At 56.4% G+C, this 22222-nt stretch overlaps 1 protein-coding gene across 1 annotated transcript; it reads left to right on the top strand.

The window, feature by feature from the left end:
- The first annotated feature begins 417 nt into the window (after positions 1 to 417).
- Positions 418 to 21678, top strand: LOC122383350. The gene is made up of 10 exons (XM_043369654.1): positions 418 to 818; positions 9038 to 9104; positions 9263 to 9472; positions 13584 to 13720; positions 14385 to 14478; positions 15322 to 15446; positions 15696 to 15827; positions 15997 to 16286; positions 19765 to 19837; positions 20801 to 21678. Exons 1-10 carry the CDS (start codon positions 636 to 638, stop codon positions 20975 to 20977), a joined length of 1488 nt encoding a protein of 495 aa, XP_043225589.1. The 5' UTR covers positions 418 to 635; the 3' UTR covers positions 20978 to 21678.
- The last annotated feature ends 544 nt before the right edge of the window (positions 21679 to 22222 follow it).

The raw sequence follows: 22222 nt of genomic DNA on the forward strand, positions 1-22222 counted from the left end.
CTTGCGTTCGACATCTGGAAAATGAGCGGTAATTATCCAGGATCACCGGTAATTATTTGGAATTGCAGGGACCATTGATGCGATTAGTCACATTTTCATATTGCACTTGCTTCACAAATGGCTGTTTTGATCGTTGCCATGTTTGTTGTGAGCGGCGTCAGCCTAAAACACCGTATCACCGCGGCATCCTGGCAAATTATCCCTGATTATCCGGATTCCGCACGCCAAGTAGGCAGAGAAACGGACAGAAGCCTTGCACGATGAGTCGTGTCCGTGACGAGTACCTACTCGTGCCGAACGGCCGGCCCGACCGTGACAGCGAGCCGCTGCGGCGCGCCCGGCCGGCCCGGCCGCATGCTAAGTGAGTCAGGGGCGCCCGGGGCGGCGGCGAACCGTTTCTGGGCACCAGGAGGTCAGGATGCGACGGTGACCCCGCGGCCGGCGCGGGAAGGTCCGTGCGGCTGACCCACATGCCTCAGATGAGCGGCGATCGGCGCTCTGTGACTGCGCTCCGACTGTGCAGTCCGCTGTCCTGCCGCCCGTGACTGGTGTGACTGCGCTCGGCGCCCTGTGACTGGTGTGACTGCGCTGGTCGCTCTGTGACCGGTCGCTCGGCTGTCCGGTGTCCGGGCGCCATGAGCGGCGCGGCGTGTCCGTACAGCGTGCCGCTGGCGGTCAGCTCGGCCGTCACCTCGCTCTCGGTGATCACCGTTACCTGCGTGGGCACCATGGAGCGCAACTGCAGCGGGGCGGGACGCGCGTCGCTCCGACCGCTCCTGGTCACCAGTTGGCTGCGCGGCGGCGGCGACGGCCTGCAGGTAACGACGGACTGTGGTGTGCGCCCCCGCTCCCCCTCCCCCACACACACCGGCGCCTGCCAGTGTTACACTGCACACTGAATACTCGATAGCGTCAGTTACGCATGGCGGGATCCAGTTTCCATAGAGGCCGGGCCCGTTCCCAGCTGCAAATGTCTTGGACTCTCGACCACTCCGTTTGTCAGCCTGTCAAGACGGACTGCAGTCCGTCGTGATAAATTTGCATTATTGACGCAGTCCTTGCTGCATGCAGCAAGGACTGCGTCAATAATGCAGATTTATTTCGTTGCGGTAGCTGGCCGCGCCCTTTGATCGATTCGGGTTCAGGTTTCATTATTCCCGAATCCCGATCCTGTAGGTCTTATGACTCTATTTGATTAATACCTAAGTCATTGAAAAATTGGACTGCAGTCCAATTTTTCAATGATTCAATGGCTTAGTGATTCAATGGTGGGTCACCATGGTGACCCACCCAATGCCTCTGGAGGTCATGCTGGTCAATAATCATCAAAGACCTCGTGCATTTTTACCGATGAAGTTTGATAAAGTCATGCTAGAGCGATGCAAACTGGCATGGGTGTGTTAGCCCGACAATGTAGATCAATTGTTACTAGGTAGGGGAAGCGGGGGTAGCACCGCCATGTGGGAAACACCCATAGGCGGCGGAACGATTTGAGACAAGGGGGGGCACCATGGCTCAAGGAGCCAAACCTAGGGTACCCCCAAATCCTGTTTTCTCATCGGATTTAGGCCACTTATTTTTCGTCACAGCCCTGACACGATGATTTTTTTTATTTTTTTTTACTAAACGAAAATGGCAGTTCACCCCCGTATGCAGGGGTGTACCTAATTTTATATCTCTTTGTGGGGGCATATGCACCCACAATCCTGAATTATGCCCCCACAATGATGAAAAAGCACCCACAAGTCTTTTACAAGGCTGCAAGCGTCCTTTCGAGAGCACGGTGCCCTTCGCATGCTCTAACGGCGTCCTCCTGACCGTCTCGCGTTCATGTACCGGGGTTACATGAGCAAGTAAATGCGTATCAGGAACGGATTTTCCTATTCGCTCACCATTGTAGTCCGTTTGTAATGCGTATTAACTCTGCTCATGTAACCCCGAGCATGGATAGCGTTTTTAATCATCACTCGGCGCCCTTCTGGGAGAATGGCGCACTTTTGACAGCACCGCGCCATTCTCATGGTCTAACGGCGCCCTCCTGACCGTCTCGCGTCCTTAGGTCTCTGTTCGCCGTGCATCCCTCGACTATTCGGCGCCCTTCTGGCCTCTCAGCGCCCCTGAACCACATATAGCGTTTTCAATCACTCGGCACCCTTTTACGAGAATGGCGCCCTTTTCATGATCTCAAGGCGCCCTCGTAACCATCTGGCGCCCCCACGTCCCCACCAACGTAGCACTACTGACTGTGCGGTGCCCTTCTGGCCTCTTAGCGCCCCTAGACCACATAGCGTTTTCAATCACTCGGCGCCCTCCTAAGAGAATGGCGCCCTTTTCATCGTCTCACGGCGCCCTCGTAAGTCGTAACCGTCTGGCGCCTCCACATTTGGTGCCCCTCCTACTGGATGGCGCCTCTCTACATATTTTTACGTCCTTCCGGTCAGTTTCCACTTTTAAGCGTGTATTTGCTTAGTCAGACACGTCACTTGAAGCGCCATTCGGCTAGCAATGTTATCAAATTCGGTGTTAATTTAGGCTCCCACATAAAGAATATCTATCGCGCCCCAAAACGGCCTGGCGCCGGGCGCCCCTACAGCTGGGCACCCACAATCATTTTAGGAAAATTACACCCCTGCCCGTATGTGTGGTTAACTTTAAGCTGATCCTCAAGTACCTATGTGTTTGTCTCTTCCTTATTGTCGTTTGATAAATTCCATTTATCCTACATGTATAATTCCCAAGAAGCCATCGCAGTACTAATCAGTGGCGAATCCCAGGGTGGAGGTCACATGTGTCATGACTTAGGGCCTGGGGTCACCACATGGCTGCCAGGAGCACCACAGGCCTGACAGCCGACAGGGGCACCACAGGCCCGCCAGGGGTGCCAAAGGCCTAGCAGGGGCACCACGGGCCTGTCAGTGGCACCACAGGCCTGTCAGGAGCACCATCGGCCTAGCAAAAGCACTACAGGTCTTCCAGGGGCACCACAGACCTGCCAGGGGCACCAGAGGCCTGTCAGGGACACTATCGGCTTCGCAGGGGAACCACCGGCTTTGCAAGGGCACCATGGGCCTGTCAAGGGCACCACAAGCCTGTCGTTGGCAATTTAGGATTGTCAGAGGCACCACAAACCTGTCAAGGGCACCTACGTTCTAACAGGGGCACCACAAACCTGCCAAGGCCCAGGGACACCACAGGCCTAGCAAGGACACCACAGGCCTGTCAGGGGCACCACGGGCCTGTCAGGGCCCATGGGCACCTAAGTCATGTCAGGGCCCACCGTAGGCTTGTCAGGGGGCAGGGTAGGTAGGTACCACAGTCTTTCTAGGGGCACCAGCGGCTTAGCAGGGGCACCAGTCATCACATGACTAACCAAAAATAAAGAAAAAAAATGAAAATAGGGCACCACCAAAATTAAGTGGCCGAAATCCGTTGAGGTTTTAATTTTGGGCATAGGTAGGGGCACCACTTCGATTCATGAACCTCCCCTTTCCCGAATTTCCCGAGTTTTCCCGAATCCGCCCCTGGTACTAATACATCAAATTTAAGGGGGGGCACCTTGCTATTGGTGCCCCCCTTGCAGAATCCAAGGGGGGGCACGGTGCCCCGGTGCCCCCCCCCCCCCGTTCCGCCGCCTATGGAAACACCGCCATCCTCTCTATCGGCAAAACTCTGAATTGTAAATGTAAACACCCGCCATTTCGGTGTCCGACCGGAAACGGGACGCCGCGTGAGGTAGGTTTCGCTAAGATTTATTTGATTTTGAGATCGCAATTGCCCATTTTGTGAATTTCAAACCATCGTTGTAATCATTTGGCATGTTTGAGCAGCAAGTAAGTGGTCATTTCAAGTCAAAATGCCTTGATTTTTACGTTAAATTTGAGGGCATGAAGTGCTCTTTGTTGAGAAAGGAATTACAGAAGAATCGCGTCCCGGCTTGTTTTGCTGTCGGGGCGTTGTCGGTCCATGACTGTGAGTGGGGTAACACCGCCATGCTCGGCGGTGCCAGGGGGCGTCGAAGTCTAGTAGGAAAATCTGGAAATCCCCGGCGTGACGTCACGTCGGGGATGACCGACGGCACCTTGCACTGAAAGATACGGCAGAACGGTTATTTGTGAAAAATGATTAAAAATACTTTTGTGCTGTTATGACACATAAAACACTGATCAGCATGTTCCTCATCATGTGATAAAGGCAAATCCGTGGTCGAAAATAGCCGAGACCCTCCCAATTTCCAACCATCGACCTGATAAGCAAAGGATGTAAGCGTAACCCTTAAGGGCGACTTTCCGTTACATATCTGTACATATGCAGCCTTATGGAAATCGGTAGTTTGGCGATTGGCGACGCGCGCGACATCTGTGCTGCGACTGTAGCGACGCCTGGTGGCTGCTTTTCTGCTGTATGTAGGTATTGGGGTTTTGCCAGATGTGGTTCCTACTGCTACACCACTATGTTGACCCAATACTAGAAAAGTTATTTTGCTAGTAAAAGGCAAGCAAATTGAAAGTTGATTTATAAAATTGTTTATAAATGATTACGAGATAATAATAAACAATTTTTGATTGAGCAATTATTTAAATAACAAACCGTGAAACTATATTCTGGTAGGTTTAGTAGAAATAAGTCCGTGCAACCTTGTATTTAGGGCCTTGGGCGGTGCTACCCCAAGGGGTGGCAAAATGGATAAAGCCGCAATGATGATTCACTCAGCTCGGAGAAGAGCTTTAGTTAGGCCGCAAACGTCGTCTGTTTTTTAACCTCACGTTTGACTTCACTGGATGTTTCGAAATAAACGTGAATTTGTCATGCTTTGTATGCATATTGTCCGCAACAAACAGTTTGATCTGTGACAAACTAACAACCAACTCTTGTGTGTCTTATATGAGTTTGAGTTACTATTTCAGACAGCAGTAACGCTTCCAAGGGTGGCTGTCACCGTAAGGCCGATCTGTGGATAACATCGCCATCAGTGGCGGTGCTACCCGCACATTTTTTGGAGGACGAAAAATGCAGGACTTGTTTTCGACGTCTGTAAAGTAGCGAAATTTTATAATGGAGCGCTGGAAACTATGCCAACATGTAGGAAAACATTCCTACTTTCACATGAATGCAAAAGAGCTTCGTTTTTACTACGCATATCAGTTCGGTGAGCAGAAATGCTTAAGGACCCTCCCACCTTCAAAAAAGTTAATGAATTGGCATGAAAGTGATGTCGCTCGGTTCAGAAAGAGCAAAAACGAATATCTACCAAATTTCATCGAAAAATATTCACCGGTTTTCAAGATATTAGACTTTTACTTTTGTTTACTTTTTGGGATCTCCGCTGTTCCTAGCGACTTTATTTGAAAGTGCGGCATTTGTTGCGCGCAAAGCAGCATATACCACCGCGTGCTACAAAACGTTTTAGTCAAACATTTAACGGACGTTCGAAAGCCTGATGACGTCATCAGATTCCCGTAATGGTTAAGAGATAGGGACCACGCTGGTCCCACCCTGCAAGCAAGGCTATCAGTGGCGTACCCAGGAATTTGCGAAGGACCAGGGCATTGGACGAGAGGGCGCCAATCAAGGAGGGCGCCAACAACAAGGAGGGCGCCACATATCTGAAACTTGAATGTGTCAGTTATGTTCGTACACGTGCGGAACGAACATAACTGACATACTGGACAGAGGGGCGCCACCCACCATCATCTAGGAGCGCGACGCTATCGATTGGAGGGGCGCCAATACTGGACAAAGGGGCGCCACCGGCCCACCATATCGTCTAGGAGGGCGCCACTATCACCAGAGGAGCGCCAATACAGGGCCCTGTTCATGAAGTCTGCGGCCGCTGCGGCCGGCCGCAGGCTCTAAGCTCCGCCCATTTTTGAAACGTCATCACTCACTCGGCCGCAGCAGCGTTCCATGAACAGCGTCTGCTGCCGAAATAGTTTCCGACAATTGTTTACAACTGAAGCACACCGGTAGATAATTTGTTTACAAAATCGTCTCCATGACAACACGGCTTGCGCCTATTTGACTTCAGTGCGTCAAGTTCAGTGCAATTAGTTTTCTTGAGGCTCGGCGGTCGCTGGATTGCGGCCGCAGAGATCGCAGCGGCCGCAGCAAGATGACGTCATACATTCGTCATACTACATGAGCCCCGCCCCTTTTTGTGATGTAACAACCCGGCTGGCCGCAGCGACCGCAGCGGCCGCAGCGACCGCCGGGGTTCATGAACAGGGCCCTGGACGCGTATTTGGAAATTCCGACCTCGACGAGCATCTGTGGTAGAAAACCACCACTTTCGTAGGGGAAACTACTGCTGTCTGCTACCATTTGCACTGCATGTGTCGCTATAGTCGCGACATCTATGCAAACAAACCGCTTATAAACTGTTTACTGCGACATCTGTGTGCGCCGATTCTAGTTAGCGATTAGCTAGGGCACCAGGGTGGATCCATCCAGACTTTCGGTTTGGGGGTGGGGGGGGGGGGGGACTCATGTCATGGCCGGCCCGATTCCCGGCAGTCAAAGTTGCTGAGCGGTGGGGGGGGGGGGGGAGGAGGAAGGTCCAATATGATGCCACAAAAGACATGCCTCTTTACAGGGTTGCCAGGGTGAATCAGGCTTTTAGCAGTGTGCCTCCTGAGACGTTCGTGATTTTTATCGATTCATCGAGTTGACGATTTGAGGATACCTTTCTCAAAGTGCCTATCATGCAAAAAAAAAAAATAGAAACCAATGAAACGTTTTCTTTATAATAAGAGATATTAACCTTATTCTCATATTAGCCAAAAGATATAAAATTTCAAAAAGACAAAATACAGTTTCGGGAGCTTCCGGCTTTGCGCCTTTATCAACCGTGCGCAAAGCCGAAAGCTCCCGAAACTGTATTTTGTCTTTTTGAAATTTTATATCTTTTGGCTAATATGAGAGTAAGGTTAATATCTCTTATTATATTCATAATGTCTCTCAAAACTGTGCTAAAAACCATTCAAGAAACGTTTTCTTCCAAAAAAAGACAGATGGGACTCCTCAGAGACCACTGTAGCTGCAGTTTAATAACTCAGAAGTTGAGTCGCGCCTGAAGCCCTATATGCTAGTCAACTGGAAAGACCCAAAGGAGCCCGCCTAGGGCTCCCAGAGAATGGTGTAGGCCCCTCTGGGGTCACTGGCGGGCCAGTGCATACCGATCCTAACATTATTCATATCAATCGCTGAACGTTTCAAGGCGATCGTGCCGTCGGTGTAGCTATAGCCGAACATTTTAAGTTTTTTTCGAGGTGAGGTCAGTTGGACTGACCTGGTGGCCTGACAATTTTAACTTTGTTAACCTCAACTTCCGGAACCGACTGAGCCGGTCCCGTAGCTCAGTCGGTAGAGCCTTGGACTCCGCGAGGTGAGATCTCGCGTCCCGGACCCAAACTCTTAAAGTTAAAAAAACGACGCGGAACGCTGCCGTTACTATGTACTTACATCACGTTACGACCTTCCAGACCAGTTGCACCTTAAGTAGTTATATGTACCTACTACCTATATTATGTTTCCTATGTATGTGCTGTGCATACTCATAGATGTCGCAACTGTAGCGACACATGCAGTGCAAATGGTAGCAGACAGCAGTAGTTTCCCCTACCAAAGAAGTGGTTTCTACTACAGACGCTCGTCGAGGTCGGAAATTCCAAATACGCGCCCTGGACAGAGGGGCTTCGCCATCAACTAGAAGCGCGCCGCTATCGACTGGAGGAGCGCCAACACTGGACAGAGGGGCGCCAGTCACTGAGGGCGCCGGGGACGATGAGCCAAAGGGACAGGGCATGCACGGAATGTCCTGTATGTGCGTACGCCACTGAAGGCTATATCCTGCAAGTAAAGGGAAGAAATTTCTTGAACACCATAAAGCTGCGGGGATTGCGACCAGGATAAATGGTGGTTTCTGAGCCTGGCCGCAAACTTGGCTATCTCAACTCAAAACTAATGTTAAGGTGGGAGGGTCCCTTTAAGGTGGCGGTGCTCCCCCCGCTTCCCCTACGCGAAATGAGGACCTTGACCTTGGGCCAATTTTTCTGGTTTGCTTTGACATTATTTCTCCCCTCCGAGAGCCGGACATAGCAGGCCAGACGGAGGACTGTGAGAATTGACGGTGAGAGCCGCTCGCGCCGGCATCCGTCCGTGCCGCTCGCGCCGACGCGCCGCTGATTCGGGTTTGTTTTGTGGTTATCGCCGGGCTCTTAGCGCATGTTGACGTTGGCGTACCCGGAAAACAAAACCATGGGTGGCCCTCTCCGGAGCCGGCGGCTGCTGGTCGCTGAAGGCAGAGGCGGTTGGCGGTCGGTGGTCGGCGGTCGGTGGTCGGCGGTCGGCGGCGCAGGGTTCGAGACCGACTCCGAGTCCACCCAGCCGGGGTCGGCGCCGGGCTGTGGATCGTGGAGGCGACTCGTCTCGCCATGGACTCGGCGCTGCTGTGCGATGCGCCGCTCATGTTGTCGGCTGCGGCCGCCGGCGCCGGAGTCCTCGTGCTGATCGCTGCCGTCCTCGCACGTGACGCGTGCTCGGCGCCCGTGACTCCGACGGAGCCGACCCCGACCCCGACCGCGCCGACCGCGGTGCCAGTGACGGTTCTCCCGTCGACGGTGCGCCTCCTGTCTAAGGGGGCCCCGGACGTGGTCCGACGCGCGGCGCACTCGAGGGAGACGGAGGTCAGTGTCGCTATTATTCGACAGGATTTTGGTTGAAGACGCTCGACAGAACCAAAAGTCCTAGTCTCTAGCGATAGGTATGTAACCGATCGACATGCAGCTTAGTAGGTTCTAATCATTTAGCTCGCGCCCCAAATTGAACAGAACAGCAGAGCACGTCGAATGGGCACGCATATCGAATGTTCTACCCATAGTTAGATAGTTAGAGTATTCAATTTCTTCAAGTTATTCGAGAGAAGGCCATCGTGATTATTTACGCCCGTTTACGTTTCAAAGAGGGCATGTGTTGCGGCCGACGCTGATCTCCCGTATGGTTTGTATTATGCGTCCTAAGCGGTGGTTCCTTTCCATTTCAGGTCAATGAGCCGGCCTCCATGCTGCGACAGTTTGATGACGACTGCACCGGCATCGCCTTGTTTACCAGTGAGTGAACGGGCGAGTGCAATTGCTGAATGCTGTGTGCTGCCAGCCTGCCGTCCCGGCAGCACGGCCGTTACCTGTCCAATTCAGTGGACGATGGCACTGTCCAACGGCCGTTGGTTCGCCGTCTGGTGACCCTGCGGTTCCCGTCGTTTCTGCAGGCCTGGTGACCAGTGTCGGCCTGCTCTCTGCCACTGTGTTTGTCCTGGCGGCGGTGTCAGCGGCCGTCCAGTGCGGCCCGCCCCCGCCGCAGACCATCACCGACCCCCCGACCCCGCAGCAGCCGACCACCCAGCCGCCCCCGCCCCCGCCCCCGCCGGCAGCGGCCACAATCGTACCAGCGCTGTTGGACATTTTCAGCATCATAGGAGGTGAGTGAGCCCTTCTTCTCCGTTTCTCCTCCTGTGTTGCACGTGTGCACGTATAGGGTCACGTACGTGTCGAGATCGCTTGTCCATCGCCCAAATGATAAACCGCCCTGAGCAATTTAATGCCTACCTGCAATGAAAAGTTAGATTTACTTTAGAAATAAACATCACATATAAGGCAGTTGCGAGGCATCCCGGCGACTACTAAGGCTGATCACCTGCTACTGACTGCCCTACAGTTGACTTGTTACACTCAGGGGCGGATCCAAGGGGGGGGGGGGGGGTCACATGGGTCATGGCCCCCCCCTTGAGGCCCGGGGGCCCAAAGACCTTCCAGGGGCACCACCGGCCTATCAGGGGTATCACAGTCCTGACAGGGGCACCACAGGACCGCCAGGGGCACCACAGGCCTAGCAGGGACACCACGGGCCTGGTGCCCCTGGGCCCTGACAGGACTGTAACGCCCCTGACAAGCCTGAAGTGTCCCCGGCAGGCACGTGGTGCCCCTGACAGGCCTGAGGCGCCCCTGCAAGGCCGGTGGTGCCCCTGGCAGGCCTGTGGTGTCCATGGCAGGCCTGTGGTGCCCTTGCTAGGCCTCTGGTGCCCCTGACAGGCTTGTAATGCCCCTGGAAGGACTGTGGTGCCCCTGGGCCCTGACAAGCCTGAGGTGCCCCTGACAGGCCAGAGGTGCCCTTGCTAGGCCTGTGGTGCCCCTGGCAGGCCTCTGGTGCCCCTGACAGGCTTGCGGTGCCCTTGGAAGGACTGTGGTGTCCCTGGGCCCTGACAAGCCTGAGGTGCCCCTGACAAGCCTGAGGTGCCCCTGACAGGCCCGTGGTGCCCTTGTTAGGCCTGTGGTGCCCCTGGCAGGCCTCTGGTGCCCTTGCTAGGCCGCTGGTGCCCCTGGCAGGCCTCTGGTGCCCTTGCCAGGCCGCTGGTGCCCCTGGCAGGCCTCTGGTGCCCCTGCGCCCGGAGAGGACTGGTGCCCCTGAAAAGTCTGAAGTGCCCCTCGGCAGGCCCGTCGTGCCCCTGACAGGCCCAAGGTGCCCCTGTGAGGCCGGTGGTGCCCCTGGCAGGCCTCTGGTGCCCCTGGCAGGTCTGTGGCGCCCCTGGCAGACCTGTGTTGACTGGTGCCCCTGCTAGGTCGCTGGTGCCCCTCACAGACCTGTGGTGCCCCTGGGCCTTGACAAGCCTGAGATGCCTGGCTATGACAGGCTCGTGGTGCCCCTGATAGACCAGTGGTGCCCTTGCTAGGCCTGTAGTGCCCCTGGCAGGCCTCTGGTGCCCCTGCTACCCCTGCGCCCTGAGAGGACTATGGTGCCCCTGAAAAGCCTGAAGTGCCTCTCGACAGGCCCGTGGTGCCCCTGGGCCCTGACAGGCCCAAGTTACCCCTGCGAGGTAGGTGGTGCTCCTGGCAGGCCTCTGGTGCCCCTGGCAGGTCTGTGGTGCCCCTGGCAGGCCTGTGTTGACTGGTGCCCCTGCTAGGCCGCTGGTGCCCCTCACAGGCCTGCGGTGCCCCTGGAAGGACTGTGGTGCCCCTGCCCCTAGGGGTGCTCATGGGCCCAACAGGCCCGTTGTGCCCCTGACAGGCCTGTCGTGTATACTTGCTAGACCTGTGGTGCCCCTGCTTCCTGGCAGGCCTGTGGTGCCCCTGGCGGGCCTGTGGCGCCCCTACAAGGCCATAGGTGCCCCTGACAGGTTTGTGGTGTCCCTGGAAGAACTTTGGTGCCCCTGACAAGCCTGAAGTGTCAAGGACAGACCCTTTAGACGCCAGGGTCAAGTTCGTCGGACTGACAACGACTTGCTTACCTGATAACGTTCCTGGTAAGTACTCATTACTCAGCGTCCACAACATATATACACAAAGCACATTCATATATACTTGCTTACAATTGGTAAATGTGGTTGTGGCTAAGAGGTAAGATACTGACTAAAAATAAAAAATAAAAATAAAAAACTGAAAATGGGGGCACCACCAAAATCAAGTGGACGAAATCCGTTGAGTTTTTAATTTTGGGTATAGGTAGGGGCACCACTTCGATTCATGACCCTCCCCTTGGAGTTTTCCTGGATCCGCCCCTGGTTACACTCTGTTATTACTTATTGTTATCAATTATCGCACAATGCGATGCTAAATAAATTATGATGATGATGATGATGATGATGATAATTCGCCCATCGTCGTTCCGAAAATATAGGCCATTTTTATGTTGCTAAGGATCACGTTAAAAAGTTCGAACTTAGCCATGGTTTGCAAAGATAAGGCGTCCGCAGCGGTGACCTTTGCGTGTGTCCGCAATGCAGTGACCCTGTCCGTGTGTCCGCAGTGCAGTGACCCTGTCCGTGTGTCCGCAGTGCAGTGACCCTGTCCGTGTGTCCGCACTGCAGTGACCCTGTCCGTGTGTCCGCAGTGCAGTGACCCTGTCCGTGTGTCCGCAGTGCAGTGACCCTGTCCGTGTGTCCGCAGTGCAGTGACCCTGTCCGTGTGTCCGCAGTGCAGTGACCCTGTCCGTGTGTCCGCAGTGCAGTGACCCTGTCCGTGTGTCCGCAGTGCAGTGACCCTGTCCGTGTGTCCGCAGTGCAGTGACCCTGTCCGTGTGTCCGCAGTGCAGTGACCCTGTCCGTGTGTCCGCAGTGCAGTGACCCTGTCCGTGTGTCCGCAGCAGTGACCCTGTTCGTGTGTCCGCAGTGCAGTGAGTCAGTGACCCTGTTCGTGTGTCCGCAGTGCAGTGACCCTGTTCGTGTGTCCGCAGTGCAGTGACCCTGTCCGTGTGTCCGCAGTGCAGTGACCCTGTCCGTGTGTCCGCAGCGGTGACCCTGTCCGTGTGTCCGCAGTGCAATGACCCTGTCCGTGTGTCCGCAGTGCAGTGGCCCTGTCCGTGTGTCCGCAGTGCAGTGACCCTGTCCGTGTGTCCGCAGTGCAGTGACCCTGTCCGTGTGTCCGCAGTGCAGTGACCCTGTCCGTGTGTCCGCAGTGCAGTGACCTTGTCCATGTGTCCGCAGTGCAGTGACCCTGTCCGTGTGTCCGCAGTGCAGTGACCCTGTCCGTGTGTCCGCAGTGCAGTGACCCTGTCCGTGTGTCCGCAGTGCAGTGACCCTGTCCGTGTGTCCGCAGTGCAGTGACCCTGTCCGTGTGTCCGCAGCAGTGACCCTGTTCGTGTGTCCGCAGTGCAGTGAGTCAGTGACCCTGTTCGTGTGTCCGCAGTGCAGTGACCCTGTCCGTGTGTCCGCAGTGCAATGACCCTGTCCGTGTGTCCGCAGTGCAGTGGCCCTGTCCGTGTGTCCGCAGTGCAGTGGCCCTGTCCGTGTGTCCGCAGTGCAGTGACCCTGTCCGTGTGTCCGCAGTGCAGTGACCCTGTCCGTGTGTCCGCAGTGCAATGACCCTGTCCGTGTGTCCGCAGTGCAGTGACCCTGTCCGTGTGTCCGCAGTGCAGTGACCCTGTCCGTGTGTCCGCAGTGCAGTGACCCTGTCCGTGTGTCCGCAGTGCAGTGACCTTGTCCGTGTGTCCGCAGTGCAGTGACCCTGTCCGTGTGTCCGCAGTGCAGTGACCCTGTCCGTGTGTCCGCAGTGCAGTGACCTTGTCCGTGTGTCCGCAGTGCAGTGACCCTGTCCGTGTGTCAGCAGCGGTGACCCTGTCCGTGTGTCCGCAGTGCAGTGACCCTGTTCGTGCGTCCGCAGTGCAGTGACCCTGTCCGTGTGTCCGCAGTGCAATGACCCTGTCCGTGTGTCCGCAGCGGTGACCCTGTCCGTGTGTCCGCAGTGCAGTGACCCTGTCCGTGTGTCCGCAGCGGTGACCCTGTCCGTGTGTCCGCAGCGGTGACCCTGTCCATGTGTCCGCAGTGCAGTGACCCTGTCCGTGTGTCCGCAGTGCAGTGACCCTGTCCGTGTGTCCGCAGTGCAGTGACCTTGTCCGTGTGTCCGCAGTGCAGTGACCCTGTCCGTGTGTCCGCAGCGGTGACCCTGTCCGTGTGTCCGCAGTGCAGTGACCCTGTCCGTGTGTCCGCAGTGCAGTGACCTTGTCCGTGTGTCCGCAGTGCAGTGACCCTGTCCGTGTGTCCGCAGTGCAGTGACCCTGTCTGTGTGTCCGCAGCGGTGACCCTGTCCGTGTGTCCGCAGCGGTGACCCTGCCGGCCAACCCGTGTCCCGTGCCGGACTCGGCGCCGGCGCCGGGCGGCGGACCGTGCCGGCCCGTGCTGACCGGCGCCGGCTGCCCGGCCGGCTTCTGGACGCTCGTGCAGCCCACCACGTTTACGGTGAGAGCCCCGGCCCGCCCCACGGCTCTGGTTGCGTACACTGAGAACAGTGTACAATATCCTCGTTCAATATCCTCGATATGTCGATGACGCTATGCACGGCTCATATGGTATGCAAAGTGTGTATGCATAGTGTATGCCGCCACAATAGTAATACACTCTGTTCCATATCAAGCTTGCGGCTGAGGCGCCCTGATGAAAGCAATGCGTGATTTCTGTACCTACAAACAGTTCTAGCATTCAAATGCGCAAATTACTGAACGGAGGAGTGAACTGCCGGAGGAATTCCGACCGGCAAGCTTGATATGGAACAGACTATATGCATCCTATGTATCACTGAGCTGTATGACGTGCTATGTAACCGTTTCAGAGTTACTGAGCGCTGTGTTGTGTCGCTGTTTCAGAGTTGCTTATGTGGTGTGGCGTGTAACCGTTTTAGAGTCACCCTTTCAGAAATGCTCAGCGGTGTGTTATGTCACCGTTTCAAGAGTTTCTGAGCGGTGTGGTTTGTCACCGTCTCAGAGTTACTGAGCGATGTGGTGCGTCGCGTGTCTCAGAGTTAGTACTGAGCGTTGTGGTGTGTTACCGTTTCAGAGTTACTGAGCGATGTGTATGTGTCGCTGTCTCAGAGTTACTGAGCGGAGTGTATGTGTCGCCGTTTCAGAGTACCTGCGCGCCGAGACTGTGCGACCCGGGCCGGATCTTCCTGCCTTCGGACCGGCTGTGTCACGACGTCAGAGAGCCAGGAATATGTCCCGGTACGTCAGCCTCCACCCCGCAGTCGACTCGCGAGCCGTTCGAAATTGTCTGCGCTTGCAAGAAATTGCCCGTGTAATGCGCATTGTATGTACAATTTACTATGCTCTTTCACGAGCGTTTGTAATTAGCTATTACATGCTACCTTCCTTACCTACTTACCCACTTTTAACGATTGGATGTACAAATGAAACGAGCGACCCTCGTGTGGGAATTAATTCGGCTGGCTCGCCTTCACTTTCTCTACGTGTTTACTGCTGTGTGGTTACAAGGCGTAACAGTGCATCTGACGTCATTCATGGAACCAGTTCCGTTTGAATGGCCGGTAATGTGCGGCTTCAGCAGTTCGTTCTCCGCTTGCGATGAACAATGGCAGTGATCCGCTTGTGATGCGCATCCCCCATCAACTTATCGCTAGTGATTTGCATATCATTTAATTGTTGATGTGGCTGAAGTGATCGGTGCGGTTTTGATAGTCCGTGTCACGTGCCGCCCTGACCACCGGCCGGCGGCCGTGCTGAGAGCAATTATATGTCAGTCTGCCAATTGAACGGTGTGCCATTATGCAGAGTGAGTGCCCTCTCAGGTCATCGTCCTTCGCCGTGTATGCAAATTATAGAAGACACGATTGAAGACGCTCTCGGGTGTATACTGAGGGCTGACATTGGCTGCCTATGCTGATGTCTGTGTCCGACATTGCAGACAACCTGTGGCCGTACAGCTGTCTGACGGACTGACTGCTGTGTCTGCAGACAATCTGTGGCCGTACTGACGGACTGACTGCTGTGTCTGCAGACAACATGTGGCCGTACTGCCGTCTGACGGACTGACTGCTGTGTCTGCAGACAACCTGTGGCCGTACATGAGCGGGTTCGGCACTGTCATCTGCGACTGCGACGAGGGACAGTACAGGGACGTTAGCGGCAACTGCGCGGACCTCTTCAGTCGCGACTCCTGCCCGACCGGACAGGTGTGAGACAGACAGACAGACAGACAGACGGACGGACGGACGGACGGACGGACGGACGGAAACTAAGCGAGGAAATGTGGTAGAAAGTCGGGTAAGACGACCACTGTCAAGTTTAGAACCAGTTTGTGGTCGTTTAGAAATAACACCGAGACGTGAAACTGAGTGAAAACGTCTGTGCCAGCCGCCGGTGTGTGATGCAGTCGGTAAAGTGTGTTGCCGAGCCTGTGTGACGTGCGCGTTGTGTTGCAGAGCCTGCAGCCGCCCGGGGCCGACTCGGAGGTTCTCCAGTGCTCGGACGATCCCTGCTCCCCGCTGGCCGCACCCGTCGACGACGCGCCAGCCTTCGTCGACGTCGGCGGCCAGTGCTTCGAGTTTGGCACGGTGAGACCGTCACCCCTGCCTCCTCAGTTCCACATCCCGACCAGGCGCTCCTCGGCTCCATACCCCGGCCTGCACGCCCGCGGAGACGTTCACTGCCCGGTGGATTGTGGAGGGTGTCGGTCCTGTGTCTGCGCTGACCCCCCCCCCCCCCCGCCCCCGCCCTGCGCAGCGGGGCCCCTGCGCGGCCGGCCAGCTGCTCGGGTACGACGTCCAGCTGCGGGAGCCCGTCTGCGCGGCCGTGGAGGAGCCGTTCTTCGCCCGGCAGTCGGCTGAGGGCGGCGCCCTGACGGCCCGCCGCCGCCGCCGCGCGGCGCCGTCCGTGTGGACGCCGGTGTGGCCGCCGTCCGCGGTCCGGCCGCGCCGCCAGAGCCCGCTGCGGATCGGCGTGGTGCGCTCACCGCTGCTGGTGCGCTGCGGCTCGGCGGCGCGGGTCAGCGCCCTGTTCACCTGCCGCGCCGTGTGAGTCAGCCGTCATACACACACTAATAGAGTTTAGTGCCCGCTGCGGCTCGGCGGCGCGGGTCAGCGCCCTGTTCGCCTGCCGCGCCGTGTGAGTCAGCCGTCATACACACACTAATAGAGTTTAGTGCCCGCTGCGGCTCGGCGGCGCGGGTCAGCGCCCTGTTCGCCTGCCGCGCCGTGTGAGTCAGCCGTCATACACACACTAATAGAGTTTAGTGCCCGCTGCGGCTCGGCGGCGCGGGTCAGCGCCCTGTTCACCTGCCGAGCCGTGTGAGTCAGCCGTCATACACACACTAATATAGTTTAGTGCCCGCTGCGGCTCGGCGGCGCGGGTCAGCGCCCTGTTCACCTGCCGCGCCGTGTGAGTCAGCGCCCTGTTCACCTGCCGCGCCGTGTGAGTCAGCGCCCTGTTCACCTGCCGCGCCGTGTGAGTCAGCCGTCATACACACACTAATAGAGTTTAGTGCCCGCTGCGGCTCGGCGGCGCGGGTCAGCGCCCTGTTCACCTGCCGCGCCGTGTGAGTCAGCCGTCATACACACACTAATAGAGTTTAGTGCCCGCTGCGGCTCGGCGGCGCGGGTCAGCGCCCTGTTCACCTGCCGCGCCGTGTGAGTCAGCCGTCATACACACACTAATATAGTTTAGTGCCCGCTGCGGCTCGGCGGCGCGGGTCGGCGCCCTGTTCACCTGCCGCGCCGTGTGAGTCAGCCGTCATACACACACTAATATAGTCTTGTGCCCGCTGCGGCTCGGCGGCGCGGGTCAGCGCCCTGTTCACCTGCCGTGCCGTGTGAGTCAGCCGTCATACACACACTAATATAGTTTAGTGCCCGCTGCGGCTCGGCGGCGCGGGTCAGCGCCCTGTTCACCTGCCGCGCCGTGTGAGTCGGCCGTCATACACACACTAATAGAGTTTAGTGCCCGCTGCGGCTCGGCGGCGCGGGTCAGCGCCCTGTTCACCTGCCGCGCCGTGTGAGTCAGCCGTCATACACACACTAATATAGTTTAGTGCCCGCTGCGGCTCGGCGGCGCGGGTCAGCGCCCTGTTCACCTGCCGCGCCGTGTGAGTCAGCCGTCATACACACACTAATAGAGTTTAGTGCCCGCTGCGGCTCGGCGGCGCGGGTCAGCGCCCTGTTCACCTGCCGCGCCGTGTGAGTCAGCCGTCATACACACACTAATAGAGTTTAGTGCCCGCTGCGGCTCGGCGGCGCGGGTCAGCGCCCTGTTCACCTGCCGCGCCGTGTGAGTCAGCCGTCATACACACACTAATAGAGTTTAGTGCCCGCTGCGGCTCGGCGGCGCGGGTCAGCGCCCTGTTCACCTGCCGAGCCGTGTGAGTCAGCCGTCATACACACACTAATAGAGTTTAGTGCCCGCTGCGGCTCGGCGGCGCGGGTCAGCGCCCTGTTCACCTGCCGAGCCGTGTGAGTCAGCCGTCATACACACACTAATAGAGTTTAGTGCCCGCTGCGGCTCGGCGGCGCGGGTCAGCGCCCTGTTCGCCTGCCGAGCCGTGTGAGTCAGCCGTCATACACACACTAATAGAGTTTAGTGCCCGCTGCGGCTCGGCGGCGCGGGTCAGCGCCCTGTTCACCTGCCGAGCCGTGTGAGTCAGCCGTCATACACACACTAATAGAGTTTAGTGCCCGCTGCGGCTCGGCGGCGCGGGTCAGCGCCCTGTTCACCTGCCGAGCCGTGTGAGTCAGCCGTCATACACACACTAATATAGTTTAGTGCCCGCTGCGGCTCGGCGGCGCGGGTCAGCGCCCTGTTCACCTGCCGCGCCGTGTGAGTCAGCCGTCATACACACACTAATAGAGTTTAGTGCCCGCTGCGGCTCGGCGGCGCGGGTCAGCGCCCTGTTCACCTGCCGCGCCGTGTGAGTCAGCCGTCATACACACACTAATAGAGTTTAGTGCCCGCTGCGGCTCGGCGGCGCGGGTCAGCGCCCTGTTCACCTGCCGAGCCGTGTGAGTCAGCCGTCATACACACACTAATAGAGTTTAGTGCCCGCTGCGGCTCGGCGGCGCGGGTCAGCGCCCTGTTCACCTGCCGAGCCGTGTGAGTCAGCCGTCATACACACACTAATAGAGTTTAGTGCCCGCTGCGGCTCGGCGGCGCGGGTCAGCGCCCTGTTCACCTGCCGCGCCGTGTGAGTCAGCCGTCATACACACACTAATAGAGTTTAGTGCCCGCTGCGGCTCGGCGGCGCGGGTCAGCGCCCTGTTCACCTGCCGAGCCGTGTGAGTCAGCCGTCATACACACACTAATAGAGTTTAGTGCCCGCTGCGGCTCGGCGGCGCGGGTCAGCGCCCTGTTCACCTGCCGAGCCGTGTGAGTCAGCCGTCATACACACACTAATAGAGTTTAGTGCCCGCTGCGGCTCGGCGGCGCGGGTCAGCGCCCTGTTCACCTGCCGCGCCGTGTGAGTCAGCCGTCATACACACACTAATAGAGTTTAGTGCCCGCTGCGGCTCGGCGGCGCGGGTCAGCGCCCTGTTCACCTGCCGAGCCGTGTGAGTCAGCCGTCATACACACACTAATAGAGTTTAGTGCCCGCTGCGGCTCGGCGGCGCGGGTCAGCGCCCTGTTCACCTGCCGAGCCGTGTGAGTCAGCCGTCATACACACACTAATATAGTTTAGTGCCCGCTGCGGCTCGGCGGCGCGGGTCAGCGCCCTGTTCACCTGCCGCGCCGTGTGAGTCAGCCGTCATACACACACTAATAGAGTTTAGTGCCCGCTGCGGCTCGGCGGCGCGGGTCGGCGCCCTGTTCACCTGCCGAGCCGTGTGAGTCAGCCGTCATACACACACTAATAGAGTTTAGTGCCCGCTGCGGCTCGGCGGCGCGGGTCAGCGCCCTGTTCACCTGCCGAGCCGTGTGAGTCAGCCGTCATACACACACTAATAGAGTTTAGTGCCCGCTGCGGCTCGGCGGCGCGGGTCAGCGCCCTGTTCACCTGCCGCGCCGTGTGAGTCAGCCGTCATACACACACTAATAGAGTTTAGTGCCCGCTGCGGCTCGGCGGCGCGGGTCGGCGCCCTGTTCACCTGCCGCGCCGTGTGAGTCAGCGCCCTGTTCACCTGCCGCGCCGTGTGAGTCAGCCGTCACACCTACACTAATATAGTTTAGTGCCCGCTGCGGCTCGGCGGCGCGGGTCAGCGCCCTGTTCACCTGCCGCGCCGTGTGAGTCAGCCGTCATACACACACTAATATAGTTTAGTGCCCGCTGCGGCTCGGCGGCGCGGGTCAGCGCCCTGTTCACCTGCCGCGCCGTGTGAGTCAGCCGTCATACACACACTAATATAGTTTTGTGCCCAGATAGATGCCTAACGTCCAAGGGACAGATCACTGACAACATTTTAAGACTAAATAATATTTCAGCTCGATCTGCTGCGCTTTTACGCACGATAGGTAATTGAATCTAATCTGTATTAATGCTTTACGATGACCAAATATGTCTATTTTCAGCATATTTCCGGGCCGCAACAGAAGAAGGCGGTCCTTTTTGCCCCCTGTTCCACCCAACTTCGCATGTCCACAGGTCAGTTGAAAGCAATAATGGTCTGTATAATAATATACAAAGTGCAGACAGATGCCATATACGCGTAGTCCGTATATGCGTCTTGCATTACCTGAGTGCATTGCATTGCACTTGTGTCTTTTGTATTACCTGAGTTTATGTCTCTTTAATTCTCTTTTCTCGTTTGCTAATACTTATGTGCCGACATAGGTAGCCGGTAGGTATATGTAGATATTTGAGCGATAGCGGTATTGGGAGGATAGGATAAGTCATAACAAAGTTTGAATAAGTCATAGTCATAACAAAGTTTGAAATTAAATATCGCCACACAAAGCAAGTATGAATGGCGGCCAAAAGCGGGGATTGTCTGTTAGGGGTCAGTCTGAACAATAGCAACTTTGACCTCAAGCACATTATGCACTTAAGCCATATAAGGCGATAGGCAATCCGCATCTGAGTCATATGACACTGTCGCCTCTCGATCTGTATGTAACAGTCACTGTTACATGACACTGTCGGTCTATATGTGACAGTTGGTGTGATATGACACTGTCGGTCTACATATATGTAACTGTTAGTGTTGTCCGTCCCTTGCCGGTCTGTATGCGACAGTCACTGTCATATGACATGGCCCGTTGCCGGTCTGTGTGGGACAGTCGTCATAAGACACCGTATGCTGCCGGTATGTGTGTAAATTTCGCTGTCATATGACGATGTCGGTCTATATCTGACAGTCGCTGTTATATAGCATCGTCGGTCTTTATGTGACAGTTGGTGTTGCCGTCCGTTGCCGGTCTGTATTTGAAGTCACTGTCATATGACACCGCCGGTCTGTCTGATACAGTTTATGTCATATGACACTGTCTGCTGTCGGTATGTGTCAAACAGTCACTGTCATATGGCAATGGCGTCTATATGTGACAGTCGCTGTCATATGACACTGTCCTGTGTGTGACAGTCGCTGTCATATGCCACTGCCGGCAGGCGGAGGCGACGCTGTCCGGTGACGGCCGGTGCCTGACGCTCCCGGAGGCCGCGGCGGCCGCCTGTCTGCCCGGCACAGAGCTGAGCCCCGCCGGCCGGTGTCGGCCGGCGGCCGCCGCCGCGCTCGGACGCCGCAGACGGGCCACAGGTGGACACCGTGAGACGGGCGGGAGATAAACAGACGACTGATAGGCAGACACACGATAGACAGACAGACGACAGACAGATGGACGGCGTGGACGGCGGTAGACAACTCAGACGATATAGACGACACCCGGCGCAGCATAGCTATCACGTACTTATGACCTTGTGGACCTTTTTCGTATTTGTTCAAAGGCTTTATTATTAGTGATTAGCTAAGGCGTGCGATGCTCACCGTTAAGTATTTTATGTGGGTATAATTACGAGTAGGTAAGTGCACCCATCAGGTAAGCTAAACGTAGACGGTGGCATGCGCATTGTCACCGCCCATTGCTCATGCCCTCAAAGGACAGATATATTTGGACAAACATGTTACCAACTCGTTTGGGAGCCAGTCTTTTGTGGTCAGTTTATCATCGTTACATTTTATTAACTGTTAGATCTACGTTTGATATCATTAGCATGTCAAGCGTCCTGCTGTTGTATCGTTAATCTATTGTTAGTTCCAGGACAGTGCCATCGTTCGTAGCAGTAACGTAACCAATGCTCTCCATCATTGATTGCAGCGCACTGAGATGCAGTGCATGCTTTGTTATGATAAGATGCCCGAGTATTTGATCGACGATTCACATTATGCAGCCCAGGCGCTAGTGTAATAAAATGTAGTGCAGTGTAATAGTGTAATAAAATGAGTCGTGCCTTTTCTGTCGATCATGAAATACATAGTTCAAGACAAACGTTGGCTGGGGGGGGGGGGGCAGCTACGTATATCGAGGCTAATTCGTACTTAGCGTTGACATCTTCACCATAAATCTTTGATGATAACATACATGACCCAGTGATATATCGTCTACTATAGCCGCATGGTCTGCAAAGTTGATGAACACTAACAGCAAACCGCCCGGTCATTTTTGGTACTCGTCCCTCAAGTCAGAGTCACTTCATCCATTATAGTTGGGACCATATTTTACTGTCCAGCCCCATCATAAGCCCAGTGGCCGCCGCGAGTGTGGCATTAGATGCGGTATCCCGTGCCCACGAAGTCGCTCTGCGCCGGGACCGCCGCGGCGTTCCAGCGAGGCTCCTGCCGAGTCGCGTCCGGACGGGCGCGGGGATCTGCCGACGCCGTGCGCCATCGACGGACGCGCGGGACCTCGACGGCACTCCGGCCGAGACAGGTCTGTCTCCCTCCTACAGCCGGAGAGGGGCGGTCTTTGAGCTCGGACTGGTCGCGCTCCGCATTTCGCTGGTAGCGCTATAGTGAGGCTGCGCTGTCATGTC

Source organism: Amphibalanus amphitrite, unplaced genomic scaffold (genome assembly GCF_019059575.1).
Source record: "Amphibalanus amphitrite isolate SeventyFive unplaced genomic scaffold, NRLGWU_Aamphi_draft 000162F_arrow, whole genome shotgun sequence".
In the NCBI taxonomy this organism is placed as follows: Eukaryota; Metazoa; Arthropoda; class Thecostraca; order Balanomorpha; family Balanidae; genus Amphibalanus; species Amphibalanus amphitrite.

What these genes read in the sequence shown, in the direction of transcription:
- LOC122383350 (XM_043369654.1), top strand. Translation starts at nt 636, where the DNA reads ATGAGCGGCGCGGCGTGTCCGTACAGCGTGCCGCTGGCGGTCAGCTCG. An exon ending in CATTTTCAGCATCATAGGAG is followed by an intron (nt 9,473 to 13,583) that starts GTGAGTGAGCCC and finishes GTGTGTCCGCAG; the next exon opens with CGGTGACCCTGCCGGCCAAC. An exon ending in ACTCCTGCCCGACCGGACAG is followed by an intron (nt 15,447 to 15,695) that starts GTGTGAGACAGA and finishes GTTGTGTTGCAG; the next exon opens with AGCCTGCAGCCGCCCGGGGC.